Here is a 23,623-nt window from a genome sequence, read left to right as displayed (position 1 = left end):
TCGTGTGGTGTGGTCTGGATGAAAGCTGGAGGTATGTAGAAAAGCACAGCAGTCAGTAGGTTTCCAGTATTGGGTGGTGTTTATGTGACCATCGCTTGTTAGCACCGTAGTGTCCAGAAAATGGATCTCTTGTGTGGACTGGTCCAGGCTGAGGATGATGGTGGGATGGAAATTGTTGAAATCATGGTGGAATTCCTCAAGGGTGTCTTTTCCATGGGTCCAGATGATGAAGATGTCATCAATGTAGCGCAAGTAGAGTAGGGGCATTAGGGGATGAGAGCTGAGGAAGCGTTGTTCTAAGTCAGCCATAAAAATGTTGGCATACTGTGGGGCCATGTGGGTATCCATTGCAGTGCCATTGATTTGAAGGTATACATTGTCCCCAAATGTGAAATAGTTATGGGTGAGGACAAAGTCACAAATTTCAGCCACCAGGTTAGCTGTGACATTATCGGGGATACTGTTCCTGACGGCTTGTAGTCCATCTTTGTGTGGAATGTTGGTGTAGAGGCTTCTACATCCATAGTGGCTAGGATGGTGTTTTCAGGAAGATCACCGATGGATTGTAGTTTTTCTCAGGAAGTCAGTGGTGTCTCTAAGATAGCTGGGAGCGCTGGGAGCATAGGGCCTGAGGAGGGAGTCTACATAGTCAGACAATCCTGCTGTCAGTGTGCCAATGCCTGAGATGATGGGGCTTCCAGGATTTCCAGGTTTATGGATCTTGGGTAGCAGATAGAATACCCCTGGTCGGGATTCTAGGGGTGTGACTGTTCAGATTTGTTCTTGTGCTTTTTTAGGGCCTTTCTTGAGCAAATGGTGTAGTTTCTTTTGGTAACCCTCCATGGGATCAGAGGGTAATGGCTTGTAGAAAGTGGTGTGGGAGAGCTGCCTAGCAGCCTCTTGTTCATATTCCAAAATACAACATGGTTTTACAAAAGGTAGATCGTGCCAAACCAACCTAATCTCCTTTTTTGAAAAAGTAAGACTTTTTAGATAAAGGAAATGCAGTGGATCTAATTTACCTAGATTTCAGTAAGGCATTTGATACCGTGCCACATGGGGAATTATTAGTTAAATTGGAGAAGATGGGGATCAATATGAACATCAAAAGGTGGATAAGGAATTGGTTAAAGGGGAGACTGCAACGGGTCCTACTGAAAGGCAAACTGTCAAGTTGGAGGGAGGTTACCAGTGGAGTTCCTCAGGGATCGGTTTTGGGACCAATCTTATTTAATCTTTTTATTACTGACCTTGGCACAAAAAGTGGGAGTGTGCTAATAAAGTTTGCAGATGATACAAAGCTGGGAGGTATTGCCAATTCGGAGAAGGATCGGGATATTATACAGGAGGATCTGGATTACCTTGTAAACTGGAGTAATAGTAATAGGATGAAATTTAATAGTGAGAAGTGTAAGGTTATGCATTTAGGGATTAATAACAAGAATTTTAGCTATAAGTTGGGGACGCATCAATTAGAAGTAACGGAAGAGGAGAAGGACCTTGGAGTATTGGTTGATCATAGGATGACTATGAGCTGCCAATGTGATATGGCTGTGAAAAAAGCTAATGCGGTTTTGGGATGCATCAGGAGAGGCATTTCCAGTAGGGATAAGGAGGTTTTAGTACCGTTATACAAGGCACTGGTGAGACCTCACCTAGAATACTGTGTGCAGTTCTGGTCTCCCATGTTTAAAAAGGATGAATTCAAACTGGAGCAGGTACAGAGAAGGGCTACTAGGATGATCCGAGGAATGGAAAACTTGTCTTATGAAAGGAGACTTAAGGAGCTTGGCTTGTTTAGCCTAACTAAAAGAAGGTTATGGGGAGATATGATTGCTCTCTATTAATATATCAGAGGGATAAATATAGGAGAGGGAGAAGAATTATTTCAGCTCAGCACCAATGTGGACACAAGAACAAATGGGTATAAACTGGCCACCAGGAAGTTTAGACTTGAAATCAGACGAAGGTTTTTAACCATCAAAGGAGTGAAGTTTTGGAATAGCCTTCCAAGGGAAGCAGTGGGGGCAAAAGATCTATCTGGTTTTAAGATTCTACTCGATAAGTTTATGGAGGAGATGGTATGATGGGATAATGGGATTTTGATAAGTAATTGATCTTTAAATATTCAGGGTAAATAGGCCAAATCCCCTGAGATGGGATATTAGATGGATGGGATCTGAGTTACTATAGAAAATTCTTTCCTGGGTATCTGGCTGGTGAATCTTGCCCATATGCTCAGGGTTTAGCTGATTGCCATATTTGGGGTCGGGAAGGAATTTTCCTCCAGGGCAGATTGGAGAGGCCCTGGAGGTTTTTCGCCTTCCTCTGTAGCATGGGGCATGGTTGACTTGAGGGAGGCTTCTCTGCTCCTTGAAGTCTTTGAACCATGATTTAAGGACTTCAATAGCTCAGACATGGGTGAGGTTTTTCATAGGAGTGGGTGGGTGAGATTCTGTGGCCTGCGCTGTGCAGGAGGTCGGACTAGATGATCAGAATGGTCCCTTCTGACCTTAGTATCTATGAATCTATATTCCGACCTATTCATGATGACAACAGCACCTCCTTTATCAGCCTTTTTGATTATGATGTCAGAGTTGTTTCTAAAAAAGAAAAGGAGTACTTGTGGCACCTTAGAGACTAACAAATTTATTAGAGCATAAGCTTTCGTGAGCAAGTGAGCTGTAGCTCACGAAAGCTTATGCTCTAATAAATTTGTTAGTCTCTAAGGTGCCACAAGTATTCCTTTTCTTTTTGCGAATACAGACTAACACGGCTGCTACTCTGAAACCTGAGAGTTGTTTCTGAGGCTGTGGATGGCATTGTATTCTGCATGGCTGAGGTTATGGGGCAAGCGATGCTGCTATATAAGCTTCTGAAATTTTAAAACAAATCTAAATACTAAAACTAGTTGCGATTACTCCTTTATTAAACTACTGGTCCTTCTAATTTGTAGAACAATAAGACAGTCAAAAGAATTTTCACATTTGAAGATGCAGGTAAATAGTGCTGTGGGCCGTCAGACACTTCACAGGTGGAAATTGTATGTGGAAACAAGTACACATGTTTAAAATAATCTGTATCCCTTTGTGTTCATATCCTGTAATATAAAGGAGGAGGGTTGTTCTCTAGCTGATGAAACAAATCTTTCATGCTAGTTTCAACTTGATTTTATATACTTGTAACTGTTCTTAAATTCTCATCTCAAAATATAGATAGATATTTGTATTCTGGTAGCACCTAAAAACCCCAACTGAGATCAGGACTCCATTGTGCTAAGCACTGTGCCATCACACAGTGAGATACAGCCCTTGCGCCAAAGTCAGATACTGTGTTGGGCTATTAAGGCTCCCTGTGTCCCTTTTATATCATGTATATGGCCTGCAGTTAGGGGCTGAGGACCTCATCTTTTAAATATAGGGAGAGGCTAGAAGAAGGGGCATCATAGTGACTACCCTTCCTGACTTTGAAACAAACAAATCAATACATAAATAAATAAATGGATTTCAGAGTTGCAGCCGTGTTAGTCTCTATTCGAAAAAGAGAAGGAGTACTTGTGGCACCTTAGAGACTAACAAAGTCCTGCTTCGGATTTAAGTTCCATTTGTTTCAAGTGAAATATTTGCAGCTGTCAGTAGTGCAACCACCCCCAAGAAACCCCACCAAGATTTTCATAAAACTTGAGTGAGCCAGTTTAAAAAAAAAAAAAAAAAATTCTGTAGCTCTAGGTTGTTAAGTTTGAAGTATATTTTGGACACACCCTCCTGCAACAACTCGATTTACTGCTGACTGTTGGATTTTACGTTTAAGGAGGAATGATGAGCTAGTTCAGCGATTGTGAAAACTTCCTGGTGCTTCACCATACTTGGAATATCCTGAAAATCCCTAGCAGGGAAATGCCAATGAAGTTACGTTCAGTCAAAGGATTAGTGAGAATTAAAGCTGACTGTTCAGTGATTAAAGCTTGTAGCTAAGTGGAGTTTTAATTTAGGATAACTAGTGCACAATCACTTCTGAATTTCAGAATCCTCAAGAAGCAAAGAGTAGAAAATGAAAGGGCTTTGCGGGTGGCATATGGAATGAGTTTGAGTGGCCTTAGAGCCAGATTTTTACTGCACATTACACCATACACTTATAGCAGATCTCAACTCAGGATTTAACTTCCAATAAGTCCTCAGGTGAGTGGGGCAAGACCATGACTCTTTTAGCGCCTGCCTGGGTGTTGCACATACTGGAGAGCCTTTAATAATTATCCAGTGACCCAGAATTAATCTGTTAAAAATATCTAGAATTAAATTTTTCTACAATCAAAGCAATGTGTGTGTGCATGCTGTATAGATTAAATATTTGCAAAGTTCTTGTTAGTAGTGAAGGAGGAGAACAGGACTTCAAAGGTGCCTGCTTGAGACATTGACTCCCCTCTTTAGGGTCAAGCCAGACAGTGTGCTTTAATCTGTCTACAAGAGCTGAAAGTTCCCGAAAGCTAACAATTTCTGCAAGGGAGGCAGCTGTCTCCCTTCTTCTTCTCTGCTGCTTGTTACAGTAGCACCATTTTAAAGGTCTGTTAGCATTCGCTAATTGCACCAGTCCAGAGCTGGTGGCTGTTCTGCATCCTCCCTTGGTGATTGACAGGCGGCTGCAGCAGGAGCAATCCTAGCTCAGATGTTTTCTTGCCTGTAGCAATAATCCCTCCCAGCAGGGAGGTCTTCTGTGTGCTTCCTATCAAAGGGTCACTACTGCACAAGTCCTGTCTTTGTGGGAGCAATAGGCTTTGGGTGTGAGTGATCAGAAGTGATGTAAACAGCCTGTTAGTCCATTCCCCTGTAGTTATAAATCAATCCCTGATAGAGGATGCATCTCCAGACGCAGAGTTGAAAGTATGCATGTTGTTTGATGCTGCATGGAGGAATCTAAAAGGAAAAGTTACCAGAAAAAGCCTGCTGCACCATGCTTCTACGCACCGTGGTTGGCTTTGCAACTCACGTTTTGTATACTGAGCTTGCACATAGTTGTTCCCTCGTCATTTTCCATTATGCTAGAGCCATAAAGAAAAGGAGTACTTGTGGCACCTTAGTTTATTTGAGGCACCTTAGTTTATTTTATTTTATTTGAATAACAAATGTATTTGAGCATAAGCATTCGTGAGCTACAGCTCACAGTTATGCTTCCTTTTCTCCACCGCAGTCGCCATCCTTTAAGATTTGTGTATGCCTTAGGCTGGGAACAATCAAATAATCAAAATCCTAGATAGAACTGAAACTTGCCATGAAGTTGATGGCCTTTGCTGAAGGTCATCTCAGGAGAGCTATCTTGGTAGTCATGATGGCAACATAAAGCACTGATGTTTGGAATTGTAGCTTGTTCCTTTGACTGCTAGAGAGGGGAGAAAAAAATCTTGAGTCTCTAGGTGCTATGTAAAAACCTAAGGTATGTAGACTGTCTGTGAAGACCATGGAAACAATTGCATATGTAGCTTGATGCTTATGTCCTCATGCTGTGTGCTTTTTGCTACTCACAATTGATTTTTTGGTTTGTTTTTTTTATCTTGAAGCCACAAGTCTTCTCCCTGTTTGCACAACTGTGTGTGGAATGTCATTGGCTTTTCTCTTTAACTCTAGTGTATGTTCCGGATGAATGGGAAGTGCCCCGTGAGAAGATCACCATGTGCCGGGAGCTTGGGCAGGGCTCCTTTGGAATGGTTTACGAGGGAATAGCTAAGGGAGTGGTGAAGGACGAGCCAGAAACTAGAGTGGCCATCAAAACTGTCAATGAGTCTGCAAGCATGCGTGAACGGATAGAGTTCTTAAATGAGGCCTCAGTCATGAAGGAGTTCAATTGTCATCATGTGGTAAGTTGCTTGAAATTGAGCACAGCTTCCCTGAACATAACCATAGTTACTGGTATAATGGCATCAAGTGCCAGGCTTGATTGACTCCATGATACCAAGAGTCAAGACCACCTAAAGCAGCATGCTAAAGGAAAGTGCTTCCTCATCACACGGCTCTCACAATGTGCGTCGTGATAATGCATTCATAGGGATGGCTGCTGCCACAGAGTTTGGATCGAAATCTTTTCCCAACTCTTCCCAAGATTTGTGAGTGTTAGTTCCAGACTGGGGCCACTCTTAGTTAATAACCAGGCTTTTAATTCTTAATAATTTCCCCAGTAATAATTAGCCATATCTGCTGGATAATCTTAATTTTTCTCTTTCAGGTGCGGCTGCTTGGAGTTGTCTCGCAAGGCCAACCAACACTGGTTATCATGGAGCTCATGACACGCGGGGATCTCAAGAGTTATCTGAGATCTCTGCGGCCAGACACAGAGGTACGTGTATGGGTTGGGGTTTTTTTCCTCCACTTGCAAGAAAAGGTAATGAGTTCAACACCCCAAACTTGCTCATGCTGTCAGTCTCCTTCCTTGTTTGGAGCAGCTGTCCTTGTTAGTGGTTTCTGATGTAAACCTTCCTCACGCACATTGGCCCAGTTACCTGCACTGGCTTGGCACAGCTGCTGAGTCTCACTGGTCTGTGCTTCAGTACGCAATATCCCAGGCTTTCTGATGCGTAGGTTAGCAGGTTTCTGCGGACCTTTTTGTGTGTCTCACTTTAATCAGATCTTATTTCCTCCACCCCCTTTATTTTAAAGGCTGTGGCCCTGTCTTTGTTAAATTACACATTATCTAAAAGGAGACCATTGCAGAAATGCAGGACTAGCTCTAGTTCACTCCTCGTGTTAAAGCCAACTGGTATCTTCATTGTGTCCCGTAATTTTCCTCGTTTTTTCTTTTTAATCTGTGAACTAAATGTCGTGCATAGTTTACTTGCCCTGCTGGCGCTAACCTTCATTACTAGCTATAATAGGAGCCCAGTAACTGAGCAATCAGCTTCATCACTTCACTGCTGTCCTTTCCGGGGTGTTCATGCCCAGGGCTCTTCAGAACCTTCTCTGAGTTCTTGTCCCGCTTTGCTCACTTCCCTGTGTCCGACCTGTGCATTTAAGGAGGTAAATACTTATATACAGAATGACATTTATTTTCTTTCTCACAATTATCTTTTTTTCTCTTTGAGCTCTGTTAATGAAACTCCAGCGGTTCTGTGATCTGCTGCTCCTTGTGCCAAAAGAGCATTTTTAACAGGGACGGTAGAATGATGTGTGCCATAGCACACTTATGTCCCACCTCTGTCACTGAGTGCCTGTTCTTCAGGTTTGAATTGCATTTTTTTTGCCTAATCTGACTCTTGAAAAAGCTGCAAAACAGGACAGTCATTGAAAAAAATGCATGAGAAGGGTAATTGCTCTTGGATGAAGCCCCTTTGGTTTTGACATAAATTATGAATGAGCACTTTGCAATAAACACAAATATTTAGTCATGCACAGGATGTTTAATATTCAGCCCTGTCAGTCTAATAGATAAAATCACTCACGTACATTACAGGGCCCAAAAGGTTAGGAAATAATGTTATAGGCCACTTCCTGCTCAAATTAATGTTGGCCATGTATAAAATGGACTCAGCACTTTTTTGTGACTGTCAGTTTCACAATGCAGCATTTGTGATGTAAACAATTTACAGCAACAGAGAGAAAACACCTGGTTCATGTGAATGAAACTTGGGTGTAAAATGAAGGGCATTTTATGAAACAAAAGGCAGGTTGTTGAAAAACACTTTTCTGTACCCCATCATTTAACGGGAATATGGATTACATAAGGATTGGGCTAGTTTCTTAGCACTGAGGCCAAGGCTTCTTTGTAAAAGTACAGGTCCTGGGTCATATTGAGGAGCTTATCAAGAGCAAAGGTAATGAAATTCAGTAGACTTTGGAGACAGGGAGCAGTGATATTATAAACAAGAGAATTACCGAAAAGGAGTACTGTTTTGTCTGTTTTTCTCTTCTGCATGCTGACTTATTGTCGTCGTGGTGTCTGTCTCTCCCCCCCCCCCCTTGAAAATTGATTGCTGCGAGCAGGAGGCGCTGGGACAGAGAGGGGAAGTTGCTGATTCACAGGGCTGCTTGCGGGCGGGAGGCGGTGGAGGGGAGCTGATAGGGGGGCTGTTGGCCGACCCTGGTTCCTAGCCCCCACGGCCAAACAACATTATAAGCAAACATTGTGCAACTTTAAATGAGTATGTTTCTAATAGATCAGCAACGAAACAACGTTAACCAGGATGACTTTAAGCGAGGAGTTACTGTATGTTACAATGCTTCTCGTACTTAACTCTTTGTTCTGGATATGTGCAGTGGATTGGCTCCTTCCTGACTCCTTCCTGACTGACTGCCATAGGTTCTTGAGCCATTGGTTTCACCACACAGTCATGGCCCTTCCACAAAGGGTCCAGCTTACATTGGTCCTTGCTGTCAGTAAGGTATAATGATTGCATACCTTCATTCAGATAGATGAATTTTTCCAGGTTTCCTTAGATCCCTGTGGGTCCTTTGCTTTGAGATCCGTTGCATTTAGGAACTGGGGAACTTGGAAAGATTCCCAGAAAAGGAGTGGAGAGACTCAAAATAATAAATATTTAACACATATTTTGAAAGTGCTGAACAATCATCATAAACCTGAAACACCATCAACTATAGATAAGTATCATTAACTCCTTCCCTCTCAAACTCCCTTTCTCTCCCCTCCCCACCACAATTTGATCTGCTCAGGAGTTCTACCTTCTACTTTCCTGCTCAACCCACTATCCAATACTGCTTATCCTTTAGCCAGAGGTATAAGTCTTTGTCAAATTTGCAGTGGCAGATGTTAAGCCACAGCGTGATGTGCTGAGGTATATGCAACCATCTCAGATGTTGCCCTCCAGCATAGTACAGCTAATAGCTGTGGTAGTAAAAGCTGCATATACCTTTGGTTGATGATCATGAGTGAATCTATTTTACGAAAATTATCTAAAGGGCTTTTTTTCCCCTTTTGCAGGAATATATAAGTAATTCAAGAGGAATCACATCATTCGATGTCAGGAGAAATAAGTTAACAGTATCTTGTAACATTTTCTGTTTTGTTTATGCTGATAGTAGCACAATCAGTATACAATTCTGAAGTAATGCGAGAAGGTTATTTCTTAAAACTTTTAGGAGAACTTTAATAGCAAAAATGACCAGTTTAAAGCAAAACTTGTTTGTATTCCCCAAAATAGAATGTGTTACTATACAGGAGCTAATTGTAACCAAGCTTTATGTGGGTGGAGAAAGAAGACAAGAGTTTCCCACTAAGCAGATGGTATGATCTTCATAATCATAAGTTTTTGTTCAGACTGGTCCTAGTGTCATGTCAGACTGACTTCTGATGATCTGATTAAGAAATGCATGTTGCAGTTTTTGAAGTGGAAACAATTTCTTCCCCCCTGCCTCACACTTCTACCTACTTATTCTTGCTCAGAATAACCCAGGTCAGTCACCTCCAACTCTGAAGAAGATGATTCAGATGGCAGGAGAGATTGCTGACGGCATGGCATACCTCAACGCCAACAAATTTGTGCACAGGGATCTCGCTGCAAGGAATTGCATGGTGGCTGAAGACTTCACTGTAAAAATTGGAGGTGCTTTTTTCTTTCCTTTTTTCTTCCTTAAGATCAGATGAAACGGGAGTATAATCCTACAGTCAGCATTGAAAAAGGCACCTTAATTTTCTTAAATTGTTACTAAGTCAAGTATTTGATTCTGGGGGATGAATATGTTCCATCTGAGGACTCACTACAGTTCCAGGTCAGGGAGCACTCAGCACTGAATTGAAACAACCTCATTTGTGCCCATTGTGACAGACTGAACAAAGAGCACGAAGGAGCAGCAGCCACTCTTCCCAGCCCCACGCTGCTGTAACAGCCAAGAGGATGGACCAGTGTTGAGAAATTCTCCCCTCCCCTCTCTGCACTTCACTCTGTTTTGAGTTTGTTGGGAAGTGAATTGCACCTTCACCTTGCAATTTCAGCAGCAAGGGCGGCTGTTTAACGATAATAGCTCAGTTACCATCAAATCACGTTAATTTGGATTAATCCACAAACCAAATAAAAATTATTGGGTTAAACCTGTTTATCCAGAGCCCAACATTTTGGATGTGGTGATTAATAACAAAATATTTTCTGGAATTTAGTTTGGCAGAGTTAAGCACAAGGCAGATGGACAATGTTAGGCCCGAGTTGTGCAAACACTTAAATGTGCTCATAGTTAAGTCCATCTGAGTTTTCACTGTCAGGGATTTGGTCCGAGTTCAAAGTTTACCTTCTTGAGCTTTCTGGGAAGGAACAGCATAGTCTTCCATGAGATCTGAAATAGAAGCTATGAAAGGAAATTGAATTAGCTTTGGGGGCGGGCTGGCTTATCTCCAAAAATAAAAACCATTTGCAATCATGAGATAAAAGGTACCAGCGCAAAGTGCTATGGTAAAAAGTGCATGTTTCTTCTGAGATTTTTAGAGGAAAAGAATCCAAGTTCAGTGTACAAAGAGCCTAGCGTGTCATCGTGTAGATATATTGAAAAAATAATTTTGCTTATTTTATCTTGGGTGTGAATTTGTGCTGAACGTGATAACCTGAAGGCACTGGCCAGAGCTGTCCCTAAAGTAGGCAGGAACTGTTCTTGCTCTTCATTGAACTAGGCAATGCCCGCGCTGACCCGACAGTACTGCTGCTAGACCAGTTCTAGAATGCCCATACATGCAATCATTCAAACCTACTCATGACCCAGTTCTCTTCCCAGTCAATGGGAAGATTCCTTTTGATTTCAGTGAGAGTGAGACCAAACCCTGGGAGACCAGGTACATATATATGTAGTATATCTCTGATGAAGTAAACCATTATGCTGAGAAATCACAAATACTTTGTGCTGAAGCAGTGATTCTCAGTTGGGCAGGTTCTTTGGGACATGTTAATTATCCTGGCCTGTGGACACATGTTTTATTCCCTACGTTCCAGATTTTGGCATGACCAGAGATATCTACGAGACAGATTACTATCGGAAAGGAGGGAAAGGTTTGCTTCCTGTGCGTTGGATGTCCCCAGAGTCACTGAAGGATGGAGTCTTCACAACACATTCAGACGTCTGGTAACAAAACAGGGACTTTTAAAAACAGTTTATCTACTCTTCTTTTGGCCTGTTTTTTATGGATAAAACCGACACCTCTGGTTTACTAAGTCTTCAAAGGCTCTGCTTCTCCCCCTCCACCCCAATTTTACTGACCATGAGTCACTCTGCTTTACGCTGTCCCCACTGCAAATTGTCCATCAGAAACCCTTTACGCCATATTCTATTCTCAGATGCATGCATGGCTCCCATTAAAATCCTTGGGAGCTGAAGGTGTCTTCCTGAGACTGAAGGTATAGTCAGAGTTTGGAGAGGATACTTGCTTCCTTCAGGGATAGGGAATCAACCACTCATAGCAAAAATCTATGGCTTGTTGACTACGCTTACCTCCTCCTCTGAGAAAAGCATCGAAAGGTGTCAAATATACACTCAGATTCTTTGACCTGATTCTTATCAAATTCTTCTGTGTACGTAACACAGTTTTCTTACCTAGGAAGTAGAGAAGCTAGAATGCACTGACTTATTCTTTGCACACTGTTTCACTCCAATATTACAAGATTCTTTAAAGAAAAAGTATTGCATAATAGCCATGCCAGGAAGTTAATAATAGAGCTGTACAGGAAATATCAAAATATGCCTTTTAGAAAAAAATACTCTGGGAACAACTTTTTTTTCCTTCTCAAAGGTTTGAGGATAGGTGCCCAGCTTCTGAAAGTAAATGGAGGGACTGGCAAGAGATTAATATGTGCTGGCAAACCTACATTTCTAAGTCTGTCTTGGTTGCTCTGCCTTCCTAGCAAGAGGTTTTACTGCTGGTGTGTTACAGAATTGGCAGCTGATTGCCTTCAAATGTCTGGAAGTCAGTAGAAAAATTATTTACGTAGTAAACTATGTGACTTTTAAACAGCTTGGATGTTTTGCAGTCAGTGGATTGTAGTTCTACACAGCATCAGCTTTGAGTGAAAGTTTTGTAATTGAAGTTATGACAAAGGAAAGCAAGAGGGTTTTTTTGGCATAGTTCATAACTTCTTTATAAATCTACTAACCCTTCAACCTATGAAAATGTGTGTTGCTTAGAAATGACACAGACTGAATCCAGCCAAACCCTCTAACTACTCTAGGGAAAAGCAATCACTGTAGAAGTTAAATTTGCCATTTTAGCCACGTGGTGTTATTGTACATGCAGTAATAGTTGGATTCCTATAGCACCTTTCATTACAACTTAGGTACATAAATAGCACCAGTGAAAACAGCCTCCTCTGTGTGACAACCAGCTAACATGACAAAGGAGTGTATTGCTAGCAATCTTACCCCCCCTTCTTTTGGGGGGGGTAATAAGAGTATTTTGGGACCAGTGAAGTCCTCACAGAGAAGACAGAACTTCAGATTAATATATCATCCAAAAAACCTAAACACACTGAACCATCTGGAATTGAGATGGTCTAGATTGAAGAGCAGAGCAGCATGATTTTGACCCATTCTTATTGCCAACCAATAATTTGTAAATCCGCCAGTGGTCCTCAGCTGTCACTTGCATCAAGGACTAACTATAGTTAGTCAGTTCTTACACCTTGGTAAATGATCCAGCTTATTCCACTTGCTTAGCTTTTTCTCTTTAAAACTACCACTTAAACTGCATAGTGCTTGAACAAAACTCAAATGACAGACAAAAATTCTAGACAAGGCATGAATTTAATCATCAGAAGTAAAATAGTGATCCAGTACATGTAAACTTTGGCCGAGGTGTGCTCTTGTGTGTGTTATCTAACTCTGCCACATATCCATGTCCTTAGAAATACCACTTCAGAAAGTTTTATGAGTGCTTAAAATGCAGCCACTTCTGCCATTTAAACATCAGTGGCACGAAACAAGTGTGTGATTCTTTACCATGGCAGTGTTGTGAGGAGCAGAGGGAGAATACGCTATATAGAGCTATATAAACCATTACTCAATCCAAAGCAAGGTCAAACAAACACTACTTCACTTCAGCAGTGGCACAACCATGTAATCCCAAAATATAGGTATCTTAGCAGCAGCTGCAAAAGAAGGAGCGGAGGGGGAAAGCAAATCACCAAAGACAAGGCTGGAAAAGACCAACCTTAAAAAAGATTATTTCTTTGGCATAACAGACTTCTGCTTGTAAAAATAGAAATTGTCAGTTGTATGCTACTATACTACGGCTCTTACAAGAGGAACTTTAGAGCTTAGAAATATTCAGGCATGATGTTTATGTGAATGAGCATATTTCAGAATGCATAGTTTCCAATTCCAGAAGCATTGAGAAATAGATCTTTGCTTCCTTGGAAAGAATTTTTGGGAGCTGACTACATATACTTTTCTGTAACTCCCTATTCAGTGTAAAAATTATAACACTCACCCAGAGAAAAAAATGACCTTTCGGGAATAGTTCATCACCTTTGGGCACCACATTTTAGGAAAGATCTGGACGAACTGGAGAAAGTCTCGAGAAGAGCAACAAAAATTATTAAAGGTCTAGAAAACATGACCTATGAGGGCAAGCTGAAAAAAATTGGTTTGTTTAGTCCAGAGAAGAGAAGACTGAGAGGGGACATAACGGTTTTCAAGTATATAAAAGGTTGTTACAAGGAGGAGGGAGAAAAATTGTTCTCCTTAACCTTTGAAGAGAGGACAAGAAGCAATGGGCTTAAATTGCAGCAAGGATGGTTTAGGTTGGACCTTAGGAAAAACTTCCTAACTGTCAGGGTGGTTAAACACCAGAATAAATTGCCTACGGAGGTTGTGGAATTTCCATCATTGGAGATTTTTTAAGAGCAGGTTAGACAAACTCTATCAGGGATGTATAGATAAATATTTAGTCCTGCCATGATTGCAAGGGACTGGACTAGATGACCTCTTGAGGTCCCTTCCTGTCCTATGATTCTGTGAATACTTATTATCCTTCTAAAATATTTCCTTTAGGATTATTTAATGTCTAATGCTAGAAACAACTAAAATATTTTTCTAAATTCTCCTTTGCAGGTGTAATTGTCAAGGTATGAAGGAATGGTTAAATATGGGAAATATAGTGTGTGTCTGTGTACATAATGTGTATTAGTAATCAGAGTATATTTCATACCCTCGCATTCAACCACACATACCCAAAATCCTTAAATTCAAAAGATTTAAACTTTTGAACATCTCAAAAGCACTGAAGCCCAACTTATCACTGTCATGAAATACTCAGTGTCTTATTTGATCTGCTTGTGAGTAAAACAGCCATTCCAGTCTGTTTTAAATAGCATATAGAGCAGACCAGATGCTATACATTAAAGATCTCCTGATATCAGGAAAATCACCTGACTCTCCTTTTCAGTATTCAGGCTTTGAAGTTGCTTCATGCAAACAATAGTGTTTGGCTATTTTTTGTGGGTGTTTTCCTTGCTTCATAAAATAAAAATACTGAGACGATTGTGACATCAGATTCCACATTCTTGGATGCCATTTTTAGAAGCCAAATGTCAAAATGAGAAAACTGCAAATGTCCAGACATCCGGATTTATAAGCTGTCAGGTGAAATGGCAAACTGTAAAAGTGTGTCTGGAGGGTTTGAAGGGTGAGGGTTTAGTTTGGTAATTCACTTTTTTATTGTTCTTAAAGACTGAGGAATGAGGTAACTAGGAAAGACTTTTTGTTGGGCGGCAAGGAGGGGCTAAGATCTTAAAATTAATGCAGTGTCTTTTGGGAACCAGAGCCACAAAGTCTTTCTGTATGATAGGTCTTTGCCATTTAGGATTTCTGTTAGATCTGCTAAACTATTTTAAAGGAGCAATGCAGATTTGTTCCTTGCAGTGTAATCTCTAGTGTGTAAGTAGCAGTCAGGAAATAAACTTAGTAGCCTCTTTCCTGTGGCTATCAGAATAGCAGTCAGGCACCAAAAAGTGGAGCAGAGATTTTTATTTTATTTTGTTCCATATGTAATTGCATAGTTGCAAAACCCTTTTGTTATTTTTGGTTTAAACGGGAACCCATTTTAGATATAGTGGATAACCTGAGATGTAAAAGCACTCTACCATAACTGCCTAATAATATTGAACTCTTGTTTTCACAACACACACCTTACTACTAGCACACAGCCCAGTAAGTTGGGCTGGGTGCAGTAGTGGTGAAAACAAGGATCTAATTTTGAAAGCATAGAATTGTTCTTCTTTGCTGCTCAACAGTGTGTAAATGAGATGACTCTTAAATCCTGTAGAGATTGTTGATATTGTACATCTTGATCTAATCATAGAATCATAGAATATCAGGGTTGGAAGGGACCCCAGAAGGTCATCTAGTCCAACCCCCTGCTCAAAGCAGGACCAAGTCCCAGTTAAATCATCCTAGCCAGGGCTTTGTCAAGCCTGACCTTAAAAACCTCTAAGGAAGGAGATTCTACCACCTCCCTAGGTAACGCATTCCAGTGTTTCACCACCCTCTTAGTGAAAAAGTTTTTCCTAATATCCAATCTAAACCTCCCCCATTGCAACTTGAGACCATTACTCCTCGTTCTGTCATCTGCTACCATTGAGAACAGTCTAGAGCCATCCTCTTTGAAACCCCCTTTCAGGTAGTTGAAAGCAGCTATCAAATCCCCCCTCATTCTTCTCTTCTGCAGACTAAACAATCCCAGCTCCCTCAGCCTCTCCTCATAAGTCATGTGCTCTAGACCCCTAATCATTTTTGTTGCCCTTCGCTGTACTCTTTCCAATTTATCCACATCCTTCTTGTAGTGTGGGGCCCAAAACTGGACACAAGAAGTTAATGTTAGTTTACGAAACAGACATTTTAAGAAAATTTCTGTAGGTGCATCAGGCCAGTTAAAATGTTAAGTTTTATCTTTAATTACATGAAGGAGCTGCTTAGTTCTGTGTAAGCTTGTCATGGAAAAGAAACAGGACATTTTTCACAAGTGCTTTTAAATCATAATTATACTTGTCTCTATTACCTAATGAACAGCTCAGGCTAGTAGATCAGCACCTTTCTCCTACTGTTCTTTTGCAGATATATACATAGGTACCCTGTGTCTTGCAAAATGACAGTTGAGCTTCCCAAGAGGGTTTAAATGTTCTAAACTGATCTTCGTAGCACAGCGTTGGCTCTTGGTGCAAGGGGCCCAGAAAGATGTAAATTTTTGCATCCTATATGATTAAAAGCAAGCGAGTTGCATTAGATGCTGTCATGTCTCAGATATGTCTTGATGATTGCATTGCGTCTGTAGGTTGGCATGTGGAAGAACCTAAAGCAGAGTGACAAATCAAGAAACCAGTATTAATCAAAAAGTATTCCTGTGCCACAAGCAGGTTTTTATATGGAGAACAAACCATATGGCATTTGCAGGCTTAGCTGCATACATTTTAATAGGTAGCCATGTCATGGCTGAACTGGGGAAAAACTCAGGGTTGTTTTTTTTTTTTTTTTTTTTTTTTTAATATTCAATGTTTCTGTTGTTGAAGCATGTCAGACAAAATGAAGGGAAAAAAGCAGCTGCCCTCAGATGAGGGCTATGCTCCTGCACGCTTGTCTTTCTGAGCTCCCTTTCTATCCCCGTTTGCTAGAAGTACCTGAATATGTGAGAGAAGAAATGTCACATGAGTAGTCCCCCACCCCCCCCTTTTTTTTTTTTTTTTTAAATATGTCAGGGTTACACTCATCATTTCAGGGGCCTTTGAGATTCAGCCTCATCTGTCACTGCCGCAGTTTTATATTCAAGTGTAATTCTTAGGCTTAAAGAGTTACATGCTTTTAAGGGTTTTTTTATAATGAGTTTAGTGAAGGGCTGTCTGCTGGACAGAGACATCCTCTAAACACAGAAACGGGATGTGAGCAGCTCTCTTCACTGCTCTCTCCGCTCCACCCCTTCCCACAAATGCACCTCATACCTGAATTTGGAAGGTGCACCTGTGGAGAGGAGAATGGACAAAGCAGCTAGGCTGCCAGTTAGTCAAGAACAGTGATGGCTTTTGTTGACACAGAGCCTAAATGGAGCCCCCCAAACTCATTAATGTTGGGCTACCACATAGCTATCCGATGTCAACAGCTCTTGGTCACCACCAACTCAGAGTTATAATGGTGGCTTAGCAATGAAAGTTTTCTAATCATGTTACCAATATCTTGAGCAGTCAAGTTGGTGAGGGTTTTTTGAAGAAAACACCCCGCCATAGTCTAAACCAAAATCTTGCTTGTTTGCTTAACGCTTTTTAAGTCGTAATTGTTTTCCAGGTCCTTTGGTGTTGTCCTTTGGGAAATTGCAACGTTAGCAGAGCAGCCATACCAAGGCATGTCCAACGAGCAAGTTCTTCGCTTCGTGATGGAGGGAGGCTTATTGGAGAAACCAGACAATTGTCCTGATATGCTGTAAGTATCGCCTGTCATCATTATTTTTCACTTTGAGCTTGATTACGGTGCACTCTGATGCAGTGCACTCCTTCTCTTTAAACTGTGATGCGGAGTTACCAAGGTAAATCCAACTATTACTATAGTGGAACACTAACGTATTGATGTTCTAATGAGAGTGATCGATAAAATAATTATGGGCTTTAGTCTGGTGGCAGTTGAGAGACACATTTATACTCTTGTGAGCTGACGGGAATGTTTTTAATTCATTGATGTTGTGATATAACTGTTGGAAGCAGCAACAGTTTCTCTTGGAGCATGGGCTCCATCTTACTCATGGGATCAGCCTCGTTTGACCTCCACTATTCATTGGTGCTGCAGTGCTACATCTGTTTTGAGCTAAGTATATTTAACATGTCCTTTCTATGTAAGCTCCTTTCTCCTCTCTCTTCTCCCATCTAAATCCAAATAAGCAACTATAAAGGCAGAATGAAGGATTGTTAAAATGCTCTAGCAGTGTTAGTTTCTATTTGAACTGTCCCTGTAAACTGAACATGTGCCTTAAAGTAACTTTACTAGTAGTAAGAATCCCACGTTAGCTAAACGTAGGTTCTCAAATAAGCTGTTAAAACGCTTGTTTTCTATATCCCAGGAAATATAAATTGTGTAAAATAAATGTTTCTGTTTGGGGAGATTATCCGAGTCATCTTTCTTAAACTTTTCTATTTGATTTAAAATAATGCGGTTGGATATAAAAAGAAAAAAGCAGGAGTTTGGGGTGGCTGAAATAAATTGTGAATTAACCCTTGGGAATCCAAGCTTTCTAATTCAGCATGCAGATAAAATAATGCAATAATTCTTCTTCCCAGAGCAGCTCTGGACCTGTTACCACAGTTGATAGCACTCATTGCATTGAGGTCAACATTTTCTCCTCCCTTCACAATTTCCTTTCCTGTAAGCATAAAGAGAAAGAAATGTCCAAATAGCTTTATCCATTCCTATTATCAGTGTTTAATCAAGTCTCGTTGCTCCAGAGTGTCTATAGCTACAACAGGCTTCAGCCTTTCGCTTTACATTGTTAAAATACTTCTGCTGCGTTTTGTGTACAGTAGTTTCAGTTGTTCAGTCTTTTACTACTTTGATATGCTTCCCAAACTAGCTTTCTGGCAGGAAATGCTGCGTCTTGCAGTTATTGAAATTTGTTGGAGGCCCACGGAAGGGATGCAATCACTTAAGGGCATCAGCTGCTTGGGATTCTTAGGAAAAGAGCCTCTGGCTGGAGGACTTGCTTTGGTTTCAGATGACAGTCAGTGTTTTGTTGTTAGAGGAGGATGGTCCGTGGGCGGTGGAAGGAGGAGGTCTGACTGCCATATGACGCCCCCATCTCACATTCTTTCCCTTCCATGATTCTGTGGAGAATTTCTGGCAGTCAGATGGCTTTGAAATTATGCTTGACATTATGGGAATTATACAGCAGGGGCTGGGCATGTGGAGGGACCTAGGTAAGGTGATCTTGTTTCAGGCAGCTCTAGGAAAGCAAGTTGTACAATGGGAATGAACTTGGCAAGGGATTTAGCTTTAGAAATTCCTCATTAACCTGGCATATGGATAGAATTTTTAGAACCATAGGGCTGGAAGGGACCATAATAGGTTATCTATTCTATTCCTCTCTCTCCCCCTCTCCCCCCTGCACAATGAGGCAGGCTTAAATATACTGTGGTGGGAAAATCTCTCCCCCCATCCCTCCAACTGACACCTACTCTCCTCCAGGGGGAGAGGGAAAATAGAATCTATCCTGCCAGTTCTCCCCTTCCGTCCCCTGGCAGGAAAGGATGCGTGCGTGAGTGATGCCTCATCGATTGGATTGTACATAAAGGGCCTCTGTATCTTCTAAAAGGCAGAAAATTAAAAGTGCTTTTAACTCTTGAAACTTCAGTGACTTGCCCCACCCTCCCTCGCAGCCTTCCCTGTTTTCACATTCAACAGAGTCCCCAGTCTGGTCAAATCCACGTGAAAGCACCAGAGATGGGCCCTAACTCAGCTCTACATGCAGACATTTGCTTGGCTGTCAGTGAGCCTATTCGGAGTTGCTAACTCCTTGCTGAGCCAGTTCTTCACGTCCCCCCCTTGCCTATGCTGCAGCCCATCAACGTGAGATGTTGTAAAACAGTATCACCAAACAAAGTTTGGGGATCACAGCCAGGGCTAGGAAAGAGAGGACAATGGTACATCAGCCTGTGGTCGGAGGGGCTCCCAAAATGTCTTTTAACATCTGTGTAAATAAAGTGAAATGGGAGAGGGTAGGGTCCCAGTGAATATCGTACTGGAGCCCCAAATTTCTCTCAACGAGCCTGACCGCAACCACTCCAATTAGTGAGCTCTTCCTTCTATATCATCATGGGTACACACAGAGGAGTGGTCAGTATGCAGAGATCTCTCTTCCCCCACCTTTATTCCTCCCTGTATATCAGGGGTTCTCAAACTGGGGATCATGACCCTCAGGGGGTTGTGAAGTTATTAGGTGGAGGGTTGCAAGCTGTCAGCCTCCACCCCCAAACCCCGCTTTGCCTACAGTATTTATAATAGTGTTAAATATAAAAAAATATAAAATATATATATATGAATTTATAAGGGGAGGTGCACTCAAGAGGCTTACTGTGTGAAAGGGGTCACCAATACAAAAGTTTGAGAACCACTGCTGTATAGCCTGTTTCTGGTCATCAATGGGTATGTCAGGAAGAAGAAAATCCTTGGAAAGTACATTTCTGTGCATTGTACTAAGGCACAGATGGCCCTGGAATTCGGTGCTAGTCTCATTGCACATCCTCAGTTTATGCAAGGCAATTGTTGGCAAACGTTCTATGAAGACCTATATCAAATCTGGGAAGTTGCTTTTTTTTGGTGGAGGGGATAGGTGTGATATTTTTCTCTCTGGTTTTGACCCTTAAGACTGGAAAGTTTTTCTTGCAAAGCATTGTGTTCCCTGGCACGTCAGCCCCACTGGGAATTGTTACAGAGTGCAGCCACCACAGAGATGCATCAACTGTAATTCTGTCTGCCTGTAGATCGAAGGTATTTTAAGAAGGGGAGCTAAGAATCAGGCAGTATAAATGTACCACAAGACACACCTTTGTAGCCCTGGGGCCTCCTTCTCCAAATTTTTCTGTTTTGAAAGCAGCTAAAATAAAATGGTGGGTGGTTGATGTCTGAGGAGGCAACCTACATGTTTATCCTTTGGGGTAAATTGGAGCACAGTGTAATACAAAATCTCCCCCAAAAGGATGGAGAGGATAAAATGCTACACAGGAAAAACCACCATGACCCTCGCTGCTTAATAATCTACTACATTAACTATCCAGATTACGTAAACACAACAGTACATGTGAGCAATGCTCAGGGCTATTTCTCTTAGCCCCCCCGGCCACACACACTGCAGTGCCAAAGGTTCTGAGGTTCCATCTTGTGTGGATGTTATGCTTGTATGTTGCTATGCTTTACTACCTTCTAGCAGTAGAGAGTCATTAACTTCTAGATGGATCAGAAAGAAAGGACACTTGAAGAATGTGACAAATTTTATTTTGCAGTGGGGTTTTCTCTTGTGCTTATTCAAAGACAGACCTTGTTGGGTGGTATTAGACAGTTGCATTTGCGTTCAGAGACATGGAAAGTATTTGAAAAGGAACTAAGTGCCAAAGAAATGACATTTTTAGGAGGTTGTACTTGTTTGGGTATGAGGGTGAAGGTATATTTTCCATAATGTCACACATTTGACCATACAATAGGACATGGGTGCTGGACATTAGTCATAATCTAGGAGATGTGTTGCTGCTTTTCCTCCTTTTGCCACGTAAGTAGCATCTTCTATACGGCAGTTGTAATAGCAGTGCGCTGTGCATCACACTGCAACTGTACATCAAGGAGTTTTGTTACTTTTAAAGCTCATAGTGTGTTCCCGCTGGGATTTTAAAAGTTAGTTTAGTTGAGGCGGGAGGGAGAATTCTGTGTTTGAAGCAAGAATGCTTTGAACACTGGCTTCCCTCATCTGTAGCTTAGATTACCAGCCAGTTTAAACAGTTCTGATTTTTGCTTTGTCTGTGGTTACGGCTCATTTTAAAGTCAGGATCTACCGCTTGCACCACTTAAGACAAATACAGAGGTCATTCTTGCTTTTTAGAGGATGTAGTGGGCAGCAGGATAGTAACAGCTCTTACTCTTCCTTCTAAGTTCCTAGCTGTCATCAGACCCAGTTGTAAGAAATTGACTCTGATGCATATTACATATATATATTGAGTTAATTATGGTCTCTGGTAGTTGCTCAAAATATTAAAAAGGAATACAGCTTTTCAAGCAATTTATCTATTTAATGCCCCAGTACAGAAAGTACAATGACTTTTGCTGCATTTCTGTGTAAGGAGAAAGTGGAAAATTCATTTCAAGGACACTCAATATTCTGCTGCTTGGTGATTGCTGTAATTTCCCAGGTCTGGCTTGCCATCCCTCAGATATTTAAAATAAAAAGAGTTTTATCAGCCCGTAAATTCTTCCAGTTGTCTACTGGAAAGTTTTCTTGTTGAGATGGTGTAAACAAGGCCTCCAATCCCGCAGAATAAAAAAGAAGAAAAGGAAAAAAAAAACTCCTTCCTTTTATGGGAAGCACTCTTAAGGTTTTTGATTCTGGAATGGCTTAAAAGAAACATCACATGTTCTTGTTTGTGCTGATGTCACATGCATTACTTCACTGCTTGTGGTATCTCCTTAGCATTGCCCTAGGCCGCAGGGCTCTGAGCCAGTGAATATCCAGTGTTCTTGGCCCCAGCTGATGCTTCTATTCAGGAACACAACAGTCAGCTGGAGAGAAAACAGCAATGAAGTATCAGAAATGGATTTTATCTATTTGTGTGTGTGTGTATAGATATAGATAGTGTGTGTGTCACAGACTTTCTCTTCTTTTGTAGGGAGGGGAAGACGCATTTTTATAGGTTGACTTCAATCTAAATATAAAAAAGTTTTAAAAATAAAAAAAACGTTTTTATATGTGTACATGTATGTTGTGATGCAACGGCTAGCAGTTTAGGTGATTTTTTTGTGCTACAGATTGTTTTGCTAGATTACTTCTAGTCTTTGCATGTTAAAGGGATATAATCAGGTAGTTGATTTTTGTTCTTGATAATGTCAAATTGTACCCAACAGAAATGTGTTTGTAGCTGAAAGAAACATTTCAGTGAAGATCATTTTTGTTTGGATTTAAACATTCCCCCCAAGCTGTTTGCAACCCAAATATGGGCAGCATGCTATCTAGCTTATCTGTTTTTTTTTCTCCATAGTATCAGTGCCTCCCACAAGTAAAAATAACAATAATTCTGTCTCACTTCCTTGCTGACAAGAAGCAGATTTACTGGGTGTTGATTTTGTTTCTTTTTGGAAGTACATACCCATGACTATGAGGGTAATAGTGCAGAAAATCCTGGGTGAAGACATGAGTGAGTGCATGAGAACTGGAAAGTGAAACTAGCTAGTCTGTTTTCCTTGCATGCAGAATATACTGCAAAAAATAAACAGTAAATGGTGAAAAGTAAACTGGATGTTGGAAATTCTTCCATTGGGGTTAATTGGAGTTACTGGAGTATTGGGGATTATAGTGGCTTTAAGTCACCTTTGTATTGTCCCAATCCTGGGCTGCTCTGGAGACCGGAGAACATCCTAGGATAATTTAGACAAACGTTGGGGCCCTTCTAAATTATGGAGCCTCCCTGGGCTTTCCTATGGGCCGCAGCACTGTCTGTAATCTCCACAGTACTGTTTGCTGTGGTCACATCTCAATATACCCTCCCACTTCCAGCATGCTGCTTGTGAGGGGGTCCTTGGGGCGCACCCTCTGACTGTCTTCCATAGTGTCCATGCTGGGAAGTAGTCCCTGCCTAGATGTGGGGGTTTAAGAGCCTGTTTATGCTGCTCTGGCATGAAGGAGCCAGATTCAGGAGTGAGGCTTTTCTAACTCGACAGTGTTTGTCTCTTTAAAAATCAAAATGTATTTCCTCTGAAATAGTTACTGTGGTAATGTATTTCAAAAGTGGATTCTCCTCAGCCCAGATGACTCTGATATTGAACCTATATTACAGGGAACACTTCTATAGGCATTTCAATTTGATTTTACTTGCTTTTGTCAGGAGTAGGTGTGAACCAAGATTGCAGAGGGTTAAATGTCTTCTTGGACATCTGATTTATTTCTCTTTAATCCTTCATTAACTTAGGAATATTTTACATATTGA

The 23,623-nt window shown here is 41.2% G+C and overlaps 1 protein-coding gene across 1 annotated transcript in view; it reads left to right on the top strand.

The window, feature by feature from the left end:
• The window catches only part of IGF1R (insulin like growth factor 1 receptor), a 290,123-nt gene that overhangs the window by 257,312 nt on the left and 9,188 nt on the right, over positions 1-23,623 (top strand). The window contains 5 exon segments of the mRNA XM_038418287.2: positions 5,619-5,848; positions 6,214-6,324; positions 9,382-9,541; positions 10,913-11,042; positions 17,241-17,375. Coding sequence (XP_038274215.1) covers positions 5,619-5,848; positions 6,214-6,324; positions 9,382-9,541; positions 10,913-11,042; positions 17,241-17,375 — 766 coding nt within the window.

The sequence above is a fragment of the Dermochelys coriacea genome, chromosome 10, assembly GCF_009764565.3.
Source record: "Dermochelys coriacea isolate rDerCor1 chromosome 10, rDerCor1.pri.v4, whole genome shotgun sequence".
Taxonomy (NCBI): domain Eukaryota; kingdom Metazoa; phylum Chordata; order Testudines; family Dermochelyidae; genus Dermochelys; species Dermochelys coriacea.
The sequence above is the reverse complement of the archived record's forward strand: the minus strand, read 5'-3'. Positions and strand labels throughout refer to the sequence as shown.